General features: G+C 36.2%; 1 protein-coding gene across 1 annotated transcript; it reads right to left on the reverse strand.

Moving 5' to 3' along the window:
- Positions 1 to 151: 151 nt before the first annotated feature.
- Positions 152 to 19,983, reverse strand: tnfsf10 (TNF superfamily member 10). Its single transcript, XM_030123872.1, has 6 exons — positions 19,804 to 19,983; positions 15,370 to 15,495; positions 9,175 to 9,220; positions 8,471 to 8,587; positions 7,943 to 8,187; positions 152 to 4,256 (listed from the first exon to the last, which is right to left on the reverse strand). The coding sequence occupies exons 1-6, from the start codon at positions 19,909 to 19,911 to the stop codon at positions 4,047 to 4,049; spliced, it is 852 nt and encodes a 283-aa protein (XP_029979732.1). The 5' UTR covers positions 19,912 to 19,983; the 3' UTR covers positions 152 to 4,046.
- Between the last annotated feature and the right edge of the window lie 1,041 nt (positions 19,984 to 21,024).

Raw genomic sequence — 21,024 nt, forward strand, 5'->3', positions numbered from 1 at the left:
TAACACCAAATGTGTTTAAGAAATAAAACAAAGAAATAAAATGCATCTTTAGACATTTTAGAAAAGTCTGCATTCATAGCACAATCATGAAAATAGAAAAGTCAAGGTATTTACACAAGTGCTACAGTCCTGTCTGTTTTTGTTTTTTTTTATATTTTACAACAGATCTACACCCACAACTCAAGGACCTTCATCAGCTAATGCAGAGCTCTGTTGTCATGGAGACCAGTCAGGTATAATGATATGGCAAATCCACATTCCGTTTTCCTTTATTGAGAGCATTTTTCTAACTATTGTGATATCAATATAGTATCTGTCAGTGTAAGTGTTTATACAGATTTGTAAGCGACAAAAGTAATCCTAGAAATTGTTTGCATCATCTTTCAAGGCTTCCATTTATTTACAGTGGTACAAAAAATGAGTAAAAGGTGCATTAAATGAACACATACATCCTAACTGAGGTAAACTATTGTCCAGATTAAAGGGAGCATGCTGAGTTATTTATTTATACTTATTTATGTAGGAAAGATAACATTTAAAGTAAAACTTAATTTAAAAATTGCATATTATTACTTCCATCGCTGCAGAAATGCTGTGAGTTGCAATCACCTCAATTATTCACTGTAACAATTAATGATGTAAGACATTACTGGGGAAAAATACAGAGGTAGAAATACGTGAGGAGGTGTTTTTGCTTGCCTGCAAAACTAACTGACCTGGAAGGATGATTTTGTTGGAAATGTTCAGTTCTTTGGACGTCAAAAACAAACCCAAATAACTGTGGTCTGTGGAGGTTAAATGTGCTCAATCTTACATACTTTCATAAAAATTGGAAAACAAATAACAAAAGTGCTGCTTAGCTGATGTTTTCAATGTATAAGATTAAGTATTGTTAGACATATTTATTGGTTTATGTACATTTATACAATAGATTCATAAAAAAGTGAATGTATTGTAATATACAGGCAGTGTTTGGAAGTAGATCTGTTGCTCTGAGGCACACATTCCTTTTGAGTAATTTTAACCCAAGACTGTATCTTGGAAACTACATCCAACCAGCATTTTGACTTAATTTTTTCTTTATTAGGGACGCAAAATTGTTAAAATTTCACTACTTTTATTCTGGAGGTTTTTCCTCATAGATCAGTCTAATCTGGGACCTAAACTCAGGGCAAAAGGCTCATTCCCATGTATCCAAAACCTTCTGGCAAAAATGCAGAACATTTCTTGGAGGTACTCCTGAAGGGTTATATAAACATATGGTATATTTTTCCAGGTTGCATGTAAAAAAGCTGACTCAAATCTGTTTATAGGAATTGTCAATTATTTACACTTCACTGGAAAAGATGTTTTATATTCCTGAGCTACTGAAAGGCCTGAAAAACAAAGGGGGAAAATACTGGAGGAAATTCAACTTTTTTTTATTATTATTTTCCTTCTTATTTGTCTGTTGTTTTATGAGGCATTACGGACATATTATCTTTGACCTCACTTTCTCAGTCTCTATACTATAAAAAGAAAATTTCACAAGAGTAATAAAAAAGCTTTTTAGTTTTATACGTCCATCCTCATTGAAGCAGAATGAGGTCCACTTAAAGGCTACAGAGTTCTTTATGACCTTTAACATGCCTCATACATAAATCCACATATTTTTTGTACAGACATTTCATTGAGGTGGAATATTTTCTTATACCCCTTAAATCACTAGTAGTTTACTGCTTATTTTTGTTCCAAAAGTCCAAAATTTAGGTTACCAACAATTGAAAAATAGTATAGTCTCAGAAATAGAAAGTGTTAAAATCTTACAGCTTTTCTGTAGAAATGGAAGTCAATTAAACCCTGAAAGTTGATACAAACTGTACGAAAGCAGTGTTTAGAGCAATATTACACTTGAGGAAGTAGTATCACTATCAATTTAGTTAGAAAAAGGAAATTAAAGAAGGAAGCCAGACAGATCAGTAAACTTCCAAACCTTTAGAGAAAGTGGAGGTATTGTGAACTTTTGACCACACACGTGATAACATGTTTTTTTATATGATAGTGATGGCTGTGATGTGTCCAAAACAACCAATTAAGTGACTTTAAGTTGAATTTTTGGTCAGATATAACCAGTGTTCTCAGTAATACTGGACTTAACGGCATAGCTTGAAAAAAAAAAAAAATCCCAAATTTCTGATGTTTGAATCCAGATGTGAATGTTTTCTGGGTCTGCAGGTCGCATCTGCAGTTAATCCAACATGACTTGAAAGGCCAGGAATGCCAACTTTTATGAAGCTTGTAATGCGCCATTTGGAGAGGAGTTACGACAGACGGGCCAACAAACTGGAAGACAGAGCAGATGGAGAAACTGTGATCCTGTTGATGCACAAAGCAACGTCTGTGAGCAGCATTGTCTGAAAGTTCAGTGTTAAAGGGGTGATGATGTTTGTCGTCCAACGTGGCTGTCAACACATATTTAGAACATGCTGAAGGGGTATTGTTACACCATCCTTATTGAAGCAGAATGAGGGAAATTTAAGACTAGAGGTTTGTTTAAGGCCCACAGCTAGCTCTTCTTTGTGTATTCAGGCTGATTCACAACACACCAAAGTAAATATAACACAATATTTACATCTTTATAAACACATGCACACACACACACTCATATGTATATGTCAGATAATCACATATGTCCACACAAAGAAGGTTTTATACAAACATTTCATGGAGGCAGAACAATTTTGTGTGAAGTTTTAATGAGTCTCCTCTAGGAGGCACAAATGGGCTAATGATGGCTGAACAGCTCCCCCTTGTGGAGAAGCTCAAAACTGCTCAAAGTGTTAAAAGCAAATTTTTTTTTTTGTTGCTTCGCATGTTAACTTTGGCTTTAAAATAGTTTGTGGTGGATCGGATCAGCCGGGGGATGCTCCGTTGTGACCGGTTAGTCTTGTCTGAGGATGATTTATATATAAAGTGTATGAAGGACATTATGAAATATTGCATTTCTTTTCAAACTTTTTCAGCTTGAGAGAAATTTGGAGCCTCCTCAGGACCCAAAATTACAAAATAATGTCATGAATTACCACAGATCTACACTATTATTGACTGTTCCACATTCAAAACAGTCTTTTTATCTAAATATGTTTATTTTTTATCAACTTTTAACTTTAATATTTACTTACTGAGCAGGATTGGCCCTTGTACTTTCAATAAAATCGCACAGCTGGGTCCTAAGACTCACCATCAATTGAACCACAATCACACCTGACAGTGATCACACAGGTAATTTGTCTTCAGTGAAGGAACATGATCGTGTGACACTGACAGGGAAACAGGCCGAGCTTGTTTTTGTAAGTAAAATGATCTAAATCTCCTTATGATTCTATGGTTTATAGAGCATGATGATATATATTTTCATTTGTTTTACGGGTATTTTAATGGACAGTTCATTTTAAAAAACGCAGATTAAAACTCTGAAGTATGTCAAGGGTTCTAATAATTTTTTGTTTGGGGTTAATTTTCTGCTTTTTTGTTTAATTTGGAAACTACATGCAATTTGTGCAGTCCTCTAGTGGAGATTTTGTCTGCCTCTTTCACTGTATTCAGACAGAATGTGAACTGAACTGACTCACAGAACTAACTTACAGTGATACAATCTGGTTTTCATCTCCTCCATTATCATCATATCATGTCTATTTATGTGTTTTAGTGACCAAAAATTACCTTCTCTCTGTCTGAACACAGATTTAAAATGTTTGTACAACTGGAACTGTAATACTGGTGACTCAAAGCCACTCTTTGTTTTGAAATCTCGAAAATACAATAGCCTGAATAGTTCTCACTCACACACACACACACACAGCCCCAAATCCATGAGTCCTTTTGCTCTGTTCTACCCACCAAACCAGTGTTGGCAAATTGTTTTGTTGTTGATTCTCAACAAAAACAAAGCTGCAGTTTTGCTTTTTTACTCCTTGTGAGTTTAGGGACTCATTACGGGAGATTAAGATCTGGTCATGAAAAGATTCTTCATGAACAGAAACACGTCAGTATCTGGTTCAGAGCCTCTAGCTGATGAGAAACGCCCCAAAAAAGCTGCTTTTCTCATCCATGTCCACAGCGGAGGCGTTGGTCACCGTGACAAACAGGCGGTCTCCTGTGCTGAGGGGGAACAGCCCCCCCTGATGGGCAGAGTGAAGGGAGAACTGGGAGCCGCGGGACCAGCAGGAGGTCCGACTCGTCTTCATCAGCAGGATGGGAACTGGGTAGGAGCTCACCTGGAGGGAGGAAGAGGAGGAGGGGGATGAAGACAGGCGAGGGTGGGAGGTCATATATAGAAAGTTTGCAGATGTTAAGTCGTAAAACAAGACTGTAAATAAATTAGAGTTAGAGTATTTTATCCATGAACTGATTAGCAATTAATACTTTTGGTTGTTTTTAAGCATAGATCAAATGGCTCCATTCCAGCGGTGTCAAACTCATTTTAGTTCAGGGGCCACATACAGACTAACATGATCTGAAGTGGGCTAGACCAGTAAAATAATAACATGGTACTTATGAATAATGTCAACTTCAAACTTTTCTCTGTGTTTTAGAGTGAAAAAAGTTAAACTAGAACACCACTCACCGCGCAAAACTCCCCCAAGGCAGATCAGTCCCCCCCCCCCCCCCCCCCCCCCCATCACCACCAAAATTTAAGAATTTGTTCTTTGTGCCAGTATCAACATTTCCTGAAAATTTCATCCAAATCCGTTCAGAACTTTTTGAGTTATCTTGCTAACAAACAAACAAACAGATAAACCCTGATGAAAACATAACCTTCGCCGTTCCTTGGTGGAGGTAAAAATGACATTCTAAAAATTTGTACATCTACAGCCTATACATTTAAAAAATGTGAATAACATGAACCACCACAAACAACCTGAAAGTTCTTATGAAAAATAAGTGCAATTTGAAAAATATGCCTCACTTTATCATTTACATATATGAATTGCAACTTACAGATCACAATGGATCTACAAATACACAAAATATTAGTATCAGACGTAATGTTGAATTTGTACTCAAGACATTTCATATTGCTCATATTTGTTCAAGTTATTCCCATTTTTTGTGAAGGGACAATTTGTAAAGGTAAACATTTTCATATAATTGCACTTTTTTCCCACCAAAACAAAGAGAAACATTTGGAGTTATTATTCATAGGTTATTATGTTATTATTTTACTGGTCCAACCCACTTGAGATCACAGTGGTCTGTATGTATCCCCTGAACTAAAATGATTTTGACATCCCTGATTGTTCATATCTTAAGTGTAATTTTTGCATTTCACAAATTCCTTCCACGGGCTGGATTGGACCCTTTGGTGGGCTGGTTTTGGCCCATCTGTATGTGTGACACCTCTGCTCTAGCCTTTTGAATGTGAAGATCTGGTGCTGTTCTTTGTCATATCTGATAGTTCTGTATATACTTGGGTTTCCTAAGGTCGTTAAAAAGTCTCACTTTACATGTTTTCTGGGAAAAAACACACGAAACCATGTACAGCCCGGCCAGAAATGATCACACCCAGCTAATGTGTCCTGACCTTCCTCTTACCCCAAAAAATAACCAATTCCTCTCAAATCAGTAAGTTTTCTCTATATTTTACTTTAATCTAATATAGAAAAGTACAATTTCAATGAGATCTACTTTGAAAACAGCACTTTTAGTGCCAAGGTGAAGCTTGTTGAAAATATTTGAAGCTTGCTGCACTTGGTCCAAGAAAACATTCAAATGAGGAACCCTGGGTATGAAGACATTAACGTTTCATGGCAAGAAAGACGCACCTGCCTGCCAGCACCCGCTCATTGATATCTTAACTAGTTTTTTTCCCAGTATGGACATGAAATAGGGCTGAAATCTCTTTAACTGCATTTATGAAGGTCTTCAAAGTCTTACATTTGTCTTGTTGAAACCTGTAGAAGCATTTTATACTGAATACAAAGATGTATCACACTGAATCTTCTAAAGCAGGGGTGTCAAACTCATTTAGTTCAGGGGCCACATTCAGACCAATATGAGCTCAAGTGGGCAGGACCACTAAAAAAGCAGTGAAAAAAGTAAAAATTACTTTATGAAAAAGTTTACATCTACAAACTAGTCTTTAAAAAATGTAAATACCATGAACAACCTCAAATTGTTATGACAAGATAAATTTTAATAATATTATGCCTTAGCTTATCACGTACACATGTGCATTACAACTTAAAGATCACAGTGGATCTACAAAGACACAAAACATTTAGTAACAGGGAGAATATTGTTAAAATTGCACTAAAATATTAAATACCTGTTGATCACTAATCCTATCAATACATGTAAACAATTGGTGTAAAATGCAGTTATTCATCTTTACATGGTCATCAGATATGACCCATTTGGACGTTCAGAAGCTCCGTAGTTACTGTGAAAACACCGTCATCTTCAACAACATTGATTCACCAGTAAAACCCATGGAGTTGGATTGATGACAGTAGATGGAGACACTTGGTTTATGCTCAGTTAATGATATATTTTACAGAAAATCTTTTCTCTGTTTCTGTTATAATAACCCTCAATGGTGATAAATCCCTTTAGAAAGGTTGGATATAGAGAAAATTTCATTTGGGAACTGACAAAAAATTAACAGGGTTAAGACATTTCCTGTTGTTCATGTTTGTTCAGGTTATTCACATTTTTTTTATGAAAAGATAGGTTCTAAATGTAAACATTTTCATGTAACTTTACTTTTTTACACTAAACAAAGAGAAAAATTTGGAGTTGTCATTATTTATGGGTTATTATGATAGTATTTTACTGGTCTGACCCACTTGAGATCAAACTGGGCTGAATGTGGAACCTGAACTAAAGTGATTTTGACACACTTGATTGTTAATATCTTCAGTGTGCTAAAGCATTAAAGGGGTCATATTTTGCTAAACCCATATTTATTAGTCTTTGGTACATTTATTTGTGTATTTGGACCCTAATAGTTCAAAAAGTTTGAATTTGAACCCTCCAGGTCCTGCAAAGCTATCTTTGTATTCATTTTGGCAAAAATCAAGTGGATTTCTACAACCCGTTTTAATTCCTGCTTAATTTGTTACATCTATAACTAGTTACATCACGACATTTGCACATATAAGGTCAAGACTTCCGACAAACATTTCTCCGAGTACGACATAATTGTTTGTCAGCAGCAGCGGTTGTAGTCCATACTGAAAATATATCCAAACTTTGAGCCGATTACCTAAAATGTTCAACAACCTGGATGGGGGTGGGGCATGAAGTGGCTCATTTGCATTTAAAGGGCCAGCACTCAAAACCACCTTTCTGGTGTCATTACTCAGAAATAGGGTTGAAGATGGACCTGATGAGTCGAATTAATGAAGAATTCAGACCCAAGCATAGCATTTACAGTTTATGTAGACCACAGGGAAATGTTTTAAAACGCATAATTCCGTTTAAAACTAGAAAAGCATTCAGAGCGCAGACCACTGCCAAGGCAGATCAGTCCTCCCCCCCCAAAAAAAAATTTGAATCATTTGTTCCCTGTGCCAGTATCAACATTTCCTGAAAATTGCATCCAAATCCGTCCATAACTTTTTGAGTTATCTTGCTAACAGACAGACAAACCAACAAACAGCCAAACAAACCCTGATGAAAACATAACCTTCATGGTTCCTTGGTGGAGGTAAAAAGCTAAATATCACTCCTTTAACACATCAATAATATATCACTGTCATGCTGTTGCATAGTCTGATCTATAAGAATATTCATGCATATGTAAGTAAATGTTTCCATTCATCCCAGCCTAATAGTCGGAGCTGTACCTAACTCAAAAAACCCAAAATATATTCACTACAGCTGTTAGTTTCCAGCATAGATCAAACCCAGTCCGCTTTGAACACAGTGGGAGGAGAACGTGTTAGACTCAGATCATCACCTTTTTATAGACGTACTGCAGCAGAGGCCTTCCCCTGTCCTCAGCCTCCTCGCCATCCTCGCCCTCCTCCTCCAGGGAGTGGGTGTGTCTGAAGTACGTCTGGGCGTAGACATAGTAGAGGCCGGGCTGCGGCACCACCAGCTCCCCGTCCACCAGCTGGACGTCCTGGAGGAAGGCCAGCCCCTTCTGTCCCTCCCACCACGAGATCTTCTGGCCTTGAACTCGACGGCCAGCCGAGACCGGAGCTGGAGAAAACAAACCCGCTTTAATTAAAAACAACAAACAACACTTTGATCAGTTTTGTCTTCTAGTACAAAGCTGAAAGTCCATCCTGACATGTCAGACAGGATGGAAACATGAAATTCTGCACAGTCAGTCACTTTTTTTTACTCTCTAGCTTGATTGTTGACCCTCATACTGCAGACTCAGTCCCTTTCTGACACTTAATCAGCAAAACCTACTTTTTATGGTTTGCTCATCTATTACTTTATACCCAGACGGCTGTTTGCAGTTCATTTCATGACTCACCTCCTCCCTCTCGCTGCAGTTTGGGCACAAAGCTGCCAGTAACGTGGGCCGCTACTTTGGGGCGAGATGAAGCTCTGTCATCCATCACTAGTGAGGGCAGCACCCGAGATACCTCATCTAACAGAAAATACATCCAAGGGCAAATAAAATAACTTAATGTCACAGCAAGTTTAGAAGGAAATTTAATTATTTAAAGGGTTTAGATTTTTGTGGTTTTCTCAAGGTAGTTATGTATTAGTAATTACTGGCACAGACGCTGTATAATGTTCTATTACATTACATGCACTGACTACTGTAAGTTTCCTAAGTTTTCAGTGTGATTAGGAGTTCTGAGTTCCCGCATTTTCCTAGAGCTTTTTTCAAGACTTAGGCACACACACAAGTGGTTAGTAACAAGAGAATGTTACAATTTTTCAACAAAAAATACGTAATTTCATAAGTTTGGCCTGCTATTATTACCATATGTTTATATAAAAATTAGGAGAGGCTATGGCAGATAACAAACAACACACAAAAACCAAGAAGAGTCATTAATTTTCATGCTCTCCACTTTGATTTGAAATTAATTTGACTTCTTCAGTGGTTAAAATGGTTTGTTTCTGCATCTTATACTCATAGGGAAACGTCTGAAGAAGTACCTCATACAAACCCACAAGAAAACAGACTAAACATTTTAATATGGTTGTCAATTAATAGTTGCTTACCTCTGACTACTGAGGAAATCTGCCTCTGGTAACGCTGAGACAGAGACTGCAGGACAAAATGATAGAAAAACATTAAACAACACGTACAACAGTGAGTTTTTTCAGAATCTAACCCTGCAGTTTTCTCCAAACCAATGGAGAAATAGGCTTTTTGGAAGGCGCCAACTCATAATCTGTATCCATTTACATTTTAAATTACAAGTCAGGAATGAGCCCCCAATAAACCAAGTATAAGACTTCATCTGCCAACGAGAGCCATCAGCTCATGACCCTGAAAATCTGCTGACTTCAGCTTCAGGAAGTTTGCGCCAATGAATAAAAAGGAGCCTTCATGTCCAGGTCGAGTAACAGATCCTTCCCTGGTAATCGAGCCTTCTCCGTTTTCTTTGTGTGTTAAGTTATTTCCTCCAATGAGCTGGTTCCAAAAAAATGCAACAACTGCCACACGGACCATTGATTCTTACAAACAGGAGTGTAGGTGTGTTTCTGTTGATTTAATTTAAAGTTTAGAGTCCAGAAGAAATGAGAAAAACTGGATAAAACAGTGACGTTTGAGAGCAGAGAAACAAAGTCTGCAGCTGTTTGTTGATTTGTGTAGGAGGTCAACAGTATTTTTACAGCTTTTATCAACAACTCAGAGGACAGTAGAAAAAAAACAAGGCTTTATAAGGTTTATTTACATGCATTCAGTGGAATTTATAAGCTGGAAGTTCCCTGTAGCTAGATCTCTCTCAAAGCTTGACATGTTTGTGCTTGAAACAGGACTGGAATTCAAAGGAAGACCTGCAGGTATTATCTGATGGACGTCTATCTGGAAGTCACTTGTAAATGCCACAGATTGCAAGATGCACAGAAAAGATTGTGCAAGGAAGCAGAAGTGAGTAGAAATTACAAAACAAAAACAGTATATGCATGAGGACAGGATATTAATACATGCAAAGAAGGAAAAATAAGAGCATCTGTATGAACTTATGGGTCAGTCTATAGAAACATCCACTTATTATAGAACTCACTGGTTGTAAGAATGTACATAGATGACATGTTTTTGTGCATTTATTTGCAGCAGTGGCATTTTTTTCAAAAATGCATTTTACAAAATGACTGCTACTGTTTATTAAACAAGTGGTCATTTGTAGTATAAGCATGAAATGAAGGCTAGATTTAATCCAAATCCACACTAATATGAATGTTTCTCCTGTGTTTTTTTAGAATAAATCTGTCCAAACAATCCTTTTACAAAATATTTCTGTAAACTACAATGTAAAAAATGACTACGAACATTCCAAACATTGTTTAGTATAGTCCGCCATATGCTGAGCAAGAACAGGAAGTTAATTTAAGAAAAAAAAGTGTTTGAAGTGTTTCTTTTTTTTTCATGCTATATAGATTTCCACAACCCCAGCGTGTGTCCATCTCCCAAATGTGTCTGTGCTGACCTCGATCAACTGAGCGTAAAACACCAACACCTACTGTGTACTGTACAAAAGACCTCATCCACCTCTAGGTGTGTTGTTTTTGCAGAGTGAAATGATTACATATTCATTTCTCATTCTCTTTCTTTAGATACAACAGGAAAAAATAGGGAATATGTGCACAACCTTAAAAGATACACAAAAAATTGAACTAAATAGGTTCTAATGGTTAAAGTCACTATTTAGTGTGACCCCTGACCCCATGACAAGAAGCAGCACAAACGGTTAGAAACGTGTGACATATGTTGAATGAAACCTGGTATAAAACATCAGAGAATGACTGTAATAAATCTCCTATTGTCTAAACAAAAGGGCTAAAGACATTTAGTGCATATGTCCAAATTGTATCTTAATACAGAGAATGAGAAATGCATGTGTGGTCATTAGAACTTTACTAAATCAACAAACCTAATGTTGGACAATGACTTTTGCACTGGACTCTATATGACTGATGTTTGATGTCTCAGGTGCATATTATTTACACAAAACAACAGATGATAATGATCATATTAGAGTGTGACACCATTGTTGTCTAACGTTTAGTGACATAAAATGCCCTTTTAATATGGATGAGAGGCCCAAAAGTTTGTTTTGCATATTGTCCATGCCAGTGTGACAGGGCATTAATCATTGTAAATTTGTGACAGGACATTAAGTGATGTAAAAAGTGACACAATTCCATAGGAAAAATATAACATTTATACTGAATGTAGTGGACAGTCATTATAAATGTTAGATTTTTTGGTGTTTTGTTTCACATCCTCATCCTATATTTGATAGTGACATGTAGATATAAAAAAGTTTAAATGGTAAAAAACATGTTTGTGACCTAAAAATGATGCTTAATCTTTATATGTGACTGTGGAAATGTGCTTTTCTGTGAAGCTTGGTCACCTATAGACTTAATTAAGAAACAAATACAGACACATACAGTATATGATTCTATGATGGATGGATTCACATAACATAGTGGTTTTATTTTTAAATACATTCAATAGCCAAAAGTTTAGGGGATGACAAGTTTTGTCGCAAGTCTTTTTTTTGTAAAATTTGCTGCCGAAGTGTTTTTTTTTGTTTGTTTGTTTCCGTGTGTTTCTGAGGTACGCTGAAGAACAATTAGAAGTATTTTACAGGTTTAAAAGACTTAACAAATACATCACATTTAAGCAAGGAATTCATTTGTGTCATTCCCAAAACTTTTGGCCACAACTGTACATACACTATTGGCCATAAAGTTGGAAAGTAACATGTTCGCCTCTTCTCATGAAATGATTGTATCAATGTGATTAATTCTTGATAGATAAATTGTAACTGAAACTCAGTATGTAATCATTACACCTGGTCAAAGGTCATTACTGATGTGTATAAATAGGAATAAAAAGAGGAATGTGTCTGAAAACAAAATAATTCCAACTTTATGGACAACAGTTTGTAATAAAAGCTTAACATAAAGGCTAAGGACAGAAAAAAGGATGTTTCCTTAGAATGATGTGCATACCTCCATGTACATACACACAGCATTAAAACTGATTCTTAACCAGCTCAGTTAACATATGTATAACATAACATGCTGCCCACTTTTAATACCCCTCGACCAAATATAGTGTAAGATTCTGCTGAAAGTTACTATCCTATAATTTAGATGAGATTGTCTTTGTGTAAAACTTATTACATACATGTTTAGATTTGAAAGTAGTCAGATATTATAACTGCACAAGGCCATTTGACCTTGAAAAAGTAGGTCAAGGTCACCTATTTTTAAGAGTCTTCTGCTCCATACCAAGATGCATCCACTGTATAAATTTGGTGCAGATATATCAATGCATTCTTCAGAGAATGTAATTGTGTCATTGAATGGACAGACAGACTGACAGATGAAACTATTACAATACTCCTTGGCCGAGGGGTAAAAACCACATGTGCAGATGCAGTGGATAACATTAAATGTGCTGTAAAACTTGTTAATCCTTCATAAATTAAGCTAACAGCACAGCCCTGAAAGCCGTCTGCACCAATTTGTAAAAGTGAGTGAATTCCTTTAAAGATATGTGGGGAAAAAAAAATCACTTTTAATATTAAAATCACTTAAAAACATAAAACAGTGTTCTTGCTCAGTCTGTCCTGCTCTGTGTTTATGTTCTGAACTAAATTTAACTAGCAGCTGAGTCAGAAATACCCACGAGTTATTTAAGAGACGTAGAACGAGGGAACGAAAACAGACAGTGTGCACAAATAGCAAGTGAAAGGAAAAGAATAATATTGTGTGTGAGAGTCAGTCAGAGTGGAGGCAGGTGAATGCATTCCTGTGCTGATTAAACCTCACAGGATCACATCACATCTCCGGCTATGAAGGAGCTCATTGTGTGTCAGACCGTCATCGTGGATCATTTCAGCATTTTTCTGTTGCTGCTAGTGTTTGGAGACGAGATCTGCTAAAACTGATATAAATTATGAACTAGGGATATTTTTATACATACTCAAAAGAACCCAGTATCCTCATGAGTCACTGTTCTGTTGTGCCTCACTTTGTGATAACTACTACATGTTAGAAGTCTTGGTATTTTCCTAAAACATTTGTACTAGTGTTGGCATCACAGTGAATGTGAGTCCAATAAACTAAAGGATGAAGCTGCATAAATAGCACCTCAAATATTGTATTTAAATGACAATAAAATGCATGTTGACATGTTTTCTATGCACATTTTGATGTGTTAACACAACAAAACCCAAAGTTCCAAATGAAACACCTGGTAAAGGGCTACTTTCTTTTGCAAATTTGCTTATAATCTATAAAAAAAAAATTAATAAATAAAAAATCAATCTAAGGATTCTGCTGCCCTCCTGAAAAAAAGCAGTCAGCTCTGATTGGTCAACTCTACCTATATACAACACTTTTTGTTAAAATACACAACTTTCTTTTTTAGCTTCATCCTAAGACTAAGAAACTGACTTATTTAACTTACTGGCACTCTGACAGAAATTTAAGACTCAAGCAAAGTGTCTGTAATAATTCAAATGTATTTTTATTGGGTTTTTTTTCTAATTATTTGATATTATTTAACTCATGAAACTATGCATGATGTTATTTTACTTGAATCCATGAAACTATCAAACTACCATAGTCACATTTTCACACATGTTGACAAAATTAAGGACATTTCACAGCAAGTTTATAACGTATAAAGGGATAACTAATTATTTAAAGGGTTACTTCAGATTTTTTGTGGTTTGCTAAAGGTACTTGTATATTAGTAGTTATGGACATAGAAGCTAAGCAACATACTGCTCATATTTAATGTGTTTTTAATGGGCTCGGGTGTTCCAACATTGGGTTCCTGCATTTTCCTGTAGTTTGTTAAAGATGTAAGTGAACAACAGGGGAATTTAAGGCTCCTTGTACAGAAAATTTTAGTTTTTCAGCAAAAAAAAAATGACATGCACCATTGTTGTAGGCAACTACTGTACATGCACCACAAAAGAAATGAAGTATATGAAACATAAAGCAGAGAGCTGGTTTAGAGAAGTCCAGTTTAAAGTTTCAACAAGGGATGGTGACTGAATGATGAGAGTTAAGGAAATAAACAGTGCATCATAGTAGAGTTAAAGTCATTTAGGTGAATCTCAGCCTCATATTTATATATGTGAACTCAAACTGTTCGGCTGTAACAGTAACAGCTTTACTCCAGACGCCCACTATTAGACAAGAATGAACCAGCCCCACTGAGACTGATTAGTAAAGAAAACACTTCAGCACATATTTTTGATAATTGGGAAATCGTTTACCTCAGTTTTCAGCAAAAAAGACAAAATGCTTTATGTTGCAGTTGCTCAGATTCAGAGATCAAAACAAAAAAAGTCAAACACTATCTGCTTCAACCTTGTCACATTGAGACGATTTGTAACATTTAGTCTACTTATCTTTTAGAAAATTGCATATTTTTAGGATTATTCATTCAAAAAAAGATATTCATATCTGTTGACTTTGTTGCTAGATACTTGTTGCACACATGTTATGCATTTGCAGGAAGATATGACCTAAAAGCTGATGATGAAAACGCAACATGCAACAACAAAATATTCATTTATCAGTGAGAAAATTTATAACTTTGACCTAAAGAGTGAAAAATGAAGTATTTACTATTAATTTTTCAAAAGACAACTGATTTTTATCCAAACAAACATGACAACCAAAGGAAGTACACTTGATAAAAAAAATACATGTCATGTCTAAACAGTTGTCATAGTTTTATGCTTAGAGGTTATTTGACTCCACTTGATGACTCTTTTTCATATCGTGACAGAGCAAATGTGCTTTTGGTTTTGGTGTTTATCGGTTTGACTCCTGTTTCCCTGAGAAACACTATAATCATCAACGGGAAAATCCCACTTGTAAAAGCACCATGACCTAAGACATCCTGGAATAATAATACTACTAATAATAATGATTATAAAGCTGTCCTGTCATATGCTTTGTTGGCGTTTTGGAGCTGAAGTATTGGGGGGGATTTGTCATGTCTCCAAACTCCGGTGGGTGGGGAGTTTTTGATGCATTACAGACTGAGAGAAAACTGAGCTTAGAAAGCAATGAATCTGAGCAGATGGCCAAATAATCGTTAATACTGATCAATAAATACTGATAGAGGAATGTAATGTTAAGCTGGAGGGCAGTGAGGTCATAGGAGATGAAAGGAACTGTTGTGCGAGTCGGTGGGTCTCGTCGTACCTTTTCGATGAGCAGGTGAAGCTGCTGAGTGACCTGCCAGCACGGGTCGCCTCGCACCGCCGTGATGCTCTGCAGATCAGAGCCCGTCAGACACGAAACACTGCTCCTGGCAAATGTCTCCTTCATCTGAGGATCGAAAGCATCAACAAGGACATTAAAGAATTAGTGTCGTTAGGCATCTGGTCAAATGTGTCGGACTGTGTGTTCTTCTGGCTATGAGGAAACAATTAGAGCAAAACTGGCAACAAATTAAAGAGACAAAAAAACAGAGTCTTAGTGTCCACCACATGTTGTCATGAACTATGGTGGCTCAGAAAGCACACAACACAAAGCTACAACACAAATGAAAACATTACATGAATCCAAAGGCTACAACATGTAAAAAAGAAAAATTACAACTTGAATAAAAATATTACACCAATGCAAAGGCTATATGTGCGAAACATACAGCACGTATAAAAATGTTACAGCATAAATGTAAAAGCTACAACATGAATAAAAATGCTACAATGTGAATGCAAAAGGTCCAAAATGAATGTAAAAGCTACAACACAAATGCAAAAGTACAAATAAAAACATTACAACGTGAATGAAAACTACAACATGATCGCAAGTTACATAGCGAAAGCAAGTTACAATGCACATGCAAAAGCTACAACATGGAAAAAAATGACAACTTGAATAAAACCGTTACGACACCAACGCAAAAGCTACAATATGAATGCAAACACTACAATGCAAACACAAACGTCATGAATGCAAAACATGCAGCACTATATAAAAACGTTACGACGCGAATGTAAAAGCTACTATATGAATAAAAACGCTACATGAATACAAAAGATCTAAAATGAATACAACAGCTACAACACAAATGTAAAAGCATACAGGGTGGGGAAGCAAAATTTACAATGAACATTTAGTTGTTTTTTCTCAGCAGGCACTACGTCAATTGTTTTGAAACAAAACATATATTGATGTCATAATCATACCTAACACTATTATCCATACCTTTTCAGAAACTTTTGCCCATATGAGTAATCAGGAAAGCAAACATCAAAGAGTGTGTGATTTGCTGAATGCACTCGTCACACCAAAGGAGATTTCAAAAATAGTTGGAGTGTCCATAAAGACTGTTTATAATGTAAAGAAGAGAATAACTATGAGCAAAACTATTACGAGAAAGTCTGGAAGAGGAGGAAGCAACAAAAAACGTACCAAAGCTTTTATTAAAGCTCTCAAATCCAAAATCCTAAAGGATCCAACCAAATCCATGAGAAAAATGGCAATTGAACTTGAGGTAGACAACAAGACCGTTAGAAATGCAGTAAAATATGATTTGAAGATTTAAATTCTCATGACTTTCAATAAACTCATTGGTCATACAGTCTTTCAATCCCTGCCTGAAAATATTGTAAATTTTGCTTCCCCACCCTGTATATAAAATGTTACAGTATGAATGAAAACTATGACATGAGTGCAAAAGTTACATTGCAAAATGGAGTTACAATGCACATGCAAAAGCTACAACATGGAAAAAAAAATTACAACTTGAACAAAAACATTACGGCACCAATGCAAAAGCTACTATATGAATGCAAAACATAATAATAATGGATTGGATTTATATAGTGCTTTTCTAGACACCCAAAGCGCTTTACATTATGGCCCATTATTCATTCGCTCTCACATTCACACTCTGGTGGTGGTAAACTACATTTGTAGCTACAGCTGCCCTGCCTACGGCCCCTCCGACCACCACCAAACATTCATACACCAGTGTGGGTGGCACTGGAGGCAGGGAGGGTGAAGTGTCTTGCCCAAGGACACAACGGACTGACTAGGACAGAGCGGGATTCAAACCGCCAACCCTTCGGTTATTAGACGACCCGCTCTACCACCTGAGCCACAGCCGCCCCATACCGCATGTATAAATATAACATGCTGTGCACTTTTAAGACCCCTCGGCCAAATATAGTGTAAGATTCTGTTGAAAGTTACTGCCCTATAATTTACATTAGATTATCTTTGTGTAAAACTTATTACATATATGTTTATATTTGAAATTAATCAGATATTATAACTGCACAAGGACATTTGACCTTGAAAAAGTATATCAAGGTCACTTATTCTCAAGAGACTTCTGCTCCATGCCAAGATGCATCCACAGTGTAAATTTGGTGAAGATATCGCAATGCATTCTTCAGATAATGCAATTATGTCGTTAAATGGACTCAGCCAAGAGGTAATAAAAATATTATGACATGAATGTAGAAGCTACTACATGAATAAATATGCTCCAAGATGAATGCAAAAGCTACAACACAAATGCAAAAGCACAAATAAAAATGTTACAGCACGAATGAAAACTATAACATGACTGCAAAAGTTACATTGCAAAAGTAAGTTACAATGCACATGCAAAAGCTACAACACTAATGCAAAAGCAACATGAATAAAAATGTTACAACACTAACGCAACATGCAATACAACATGAATGAAAGATACAATGCACATGCAAATGTTACAGCACAAATAAAAAATGTTACACAAATGCAAAAGCTACAACATGAACAAAACAGTTGCCACGCAAATAAAAAAGCTACAATATGAATGCAAAGACTACAATACAAACACAAATGTCAAATGTCATGACACACAAGCAACTGACAAAACAAAAGTGACCTAGTTCTTAATCTCATTATTCATCAGCACAAAGGTGTGTGATCAAAATAAAGGTGCCACTATGTTTTTTTTTTAGCTCTTTAGGGACCTACTTTTCCTCCAACCTTAAAGTTTAAAAGTACAAAGTCCATCTATAGGTGAAGAACATATGATACATCACTCTACAAGGAAAATGTTCCAGATGTAAAATAGTGACACTTGACCTAATTTACATCACTAATGAAGAAAAGTAACTCAAGTGGTTGTAGTTTTCAACACAGTATTGGGTCAATTTGTGAAACTCTTTTACTTCAAAACACAGTCTGTACATTAGAATACATTCACTTTTCAGATTCAAGTGGAAATTTTAGACATTAAAACATCAGCCAACCAGTAGTTTGTTTTCCAATTCAGTTTATCAGTGCATGTGAGACTTTGCATATTTTATCTGTGAAGATCATTTCCAAAAAATGACAGTTTAGACATAATCTGTCACTCCACAAATCAGGATGCGACGATTGTAAAATTCTGTTCTAGTTCTAGTACCAATATTAAAATAACACTATACATGCATGTACCTGACATTGATATTTATATTTTCTTCAACTACTTTCTTTGATTTTTTTTTTTTTTTTTTCACATTTTGTGCCACAGAAACAAATCAACCAGAAACAATTAAAAAATAGCTGAACTCTCACAGCCTTTGAATAACATAACTTTTTATGAACATTTCTTCATATCAACTTCTGCTTCCACCGTCTATGAAATGTCATCTCATTTACTGATAAAGTTACCAGGTTCAACGTCCAGAGTGTGTTTTTATTGGACCTCATAAACTTTGAATTGTTGATTTTATATCCACATAACCTTAACAAAGACGTCACTGTTTAGTCTTAAAGTTAAAATTTATGTATTTTAATCAACCTGGATTTTACTGAAACTAATAAAGTGATTCTTATCTGTCGGTTAAACAGACATTTAACTTGTCTGAATGAGATAGTAGTGTTTTCAATGCAACAGGTTTGGGAATACACTTTCTCAAACTTGCTTGTGTCATTTATCATTACAAATGCATACTAATCCTATGAGGTTATTAGATTTTATTTAAAGTGATGGACATTTTACATGCAATTAAAACCTATTCATCTTAAATATTATGTTGGACTGCACTTATCAGATTTCCCAGCATTCATCCTCCTTCCTTCTCATCATTCTGTTTAGGTTTCATTTCCCCATACTGCTGCTCTACTTAATCTGGTTTGAAGATTAATTTCTGCAAACACAGGCTGAGTTAGACTTGGACTGGATCCAGGTAACCAACGGGCTCTGGCTTCACCAAAACAAGCTGAGTGAGTCCAACACACACACAAAGCACAGTAAAAACTCCTCCTGATCATCACAGCTAATCATAAAAATAGCTGCAGTCCACCTCTGCTGCAGAAGTTCCTCTTTCCTGATGTTTGTTTAGTTTGCACAGTTTAAAAAAAGGCCTAAAGTGTGCAAATCTCAACTTCTTTTTGTTACTTTGGAGACATCATGCACTGCACTAAAAAACAGAAAACAGAGGTGGTGGATTTGTGCACTGGGGCACAGAGGGGTTTATTCAAAAGCAGACATCATAAAAATGCACCATGAGTGTGGAAATGCAAAAGTTAAGTCGTCAGAGTCAAAAACACGTCTGCGTAAAAACCGCGTCGGCGCTGCGTAAAAAGCCTCCGCGCGTCTCCGGTTCATCGCACAGAGCTGTGGTGTGTCAGATGTCTCCTTACCGAGTTCAGAGCGGTGGTGAAGTGCAGCACGGTGATGGTGACGACCACCGTCTGCAGCAGGACCGCCAGCAGCAGCAGCACCCCGAGCTTCGGACCGGAGCCCGTCATTACGACAGACCGCCGTCCGGTACCCGACCAGCGCCGTCCTGTCCCGGTCCCAGACTTCCAGGAGAAGAACAATAGTTGAGAGCTGACTCCGTAACTTCTACCCTCCCCGTCCCCTGCGAGGAGGAGGAGGAGGAGGAGGAGGAGGAGGAGAAGGAGGAGCACCGAGAACAAGAGCTTTTTCCCTCTTTGAATTTCTCCTGGTGAGATTATTGTTTCGTATTTGCGCTGAGAAAACACTGATAGGCTTCTATAGTTTATTGTGAACGTGCGTATCTAGACTGTAGATCTATGTTTGGAGTTTTACTGTGAGAAAAACATGGTTCACTTCACAGTATTCCTTTAACCCAAGGATGTCAAACTCATATAGTTCAGGGGCCACATTCAGTCCAATATGATCTCAAGTGGGTCAGACCAGTACAATAATAACATGATAACCTATAAGTAATGTCAACTCCAAACTTTCTTTGTTTTAGTGAAAAGTACAGGTATATGAAAATGTTTACCTTTACAAACTATCCTTTCACAAAAAAGTGAATAGCCTGAATAAATATGAACAATGTGAAATATCTTATGTGCAGTTTTAACAATATTATCCAGTTGGTTGTTGTTATTCGTGAATTGTTTTTAATCATCTATTGCAGGGGTGTCACTCATTTCAGTTCAGGGGCCACATTCAGCCTAATATGATCTAAAGTGGGCCGGACCAGTAAAATAATATAAATAATAGGATAAGAACTTTGAGTGAAAAAATTAATTTCCTTAAAATAAAAAATACACTTAAATATGCTTAAATATCCTACAATACACGCAAAAATACACTTCAATATGCTTAAATAGCCTACAATACACTCAAAAATACTCTTAAAATATGTTTAAATATCCTAAAATACACGCAAAAATACACTCAAATATACTTAAATATCCTACAATACAAGCAAAAATACACTCAAATATGCTTAAATATTCTACAATACACGCAAAAATACACTCAAATATGCTTAAATATCCTACAATACACACAAAAATACACTTAAATATGATAAATATTCTACAATACACATAAAATTCCGTAATTAAAATGTTTACATCTACGAATGGTACTTGAACATAACA

The sequence above is a fragment of the Sphaeramia orbicularis genome, chromosome 20 (genome assembly GCF_902148855.1).
Source record: "Sphaeramia orbicularis chromosome 20, fSphaOr1.1, whole genome shotgun sequence".
Classification (NCBI taxonomy): Eukaryota; Metazoa; Chordata; class Actinopteri; order Kurtiformes; family Apogonidae; genus Sphaeramia; species Sphaeramia orbicularis.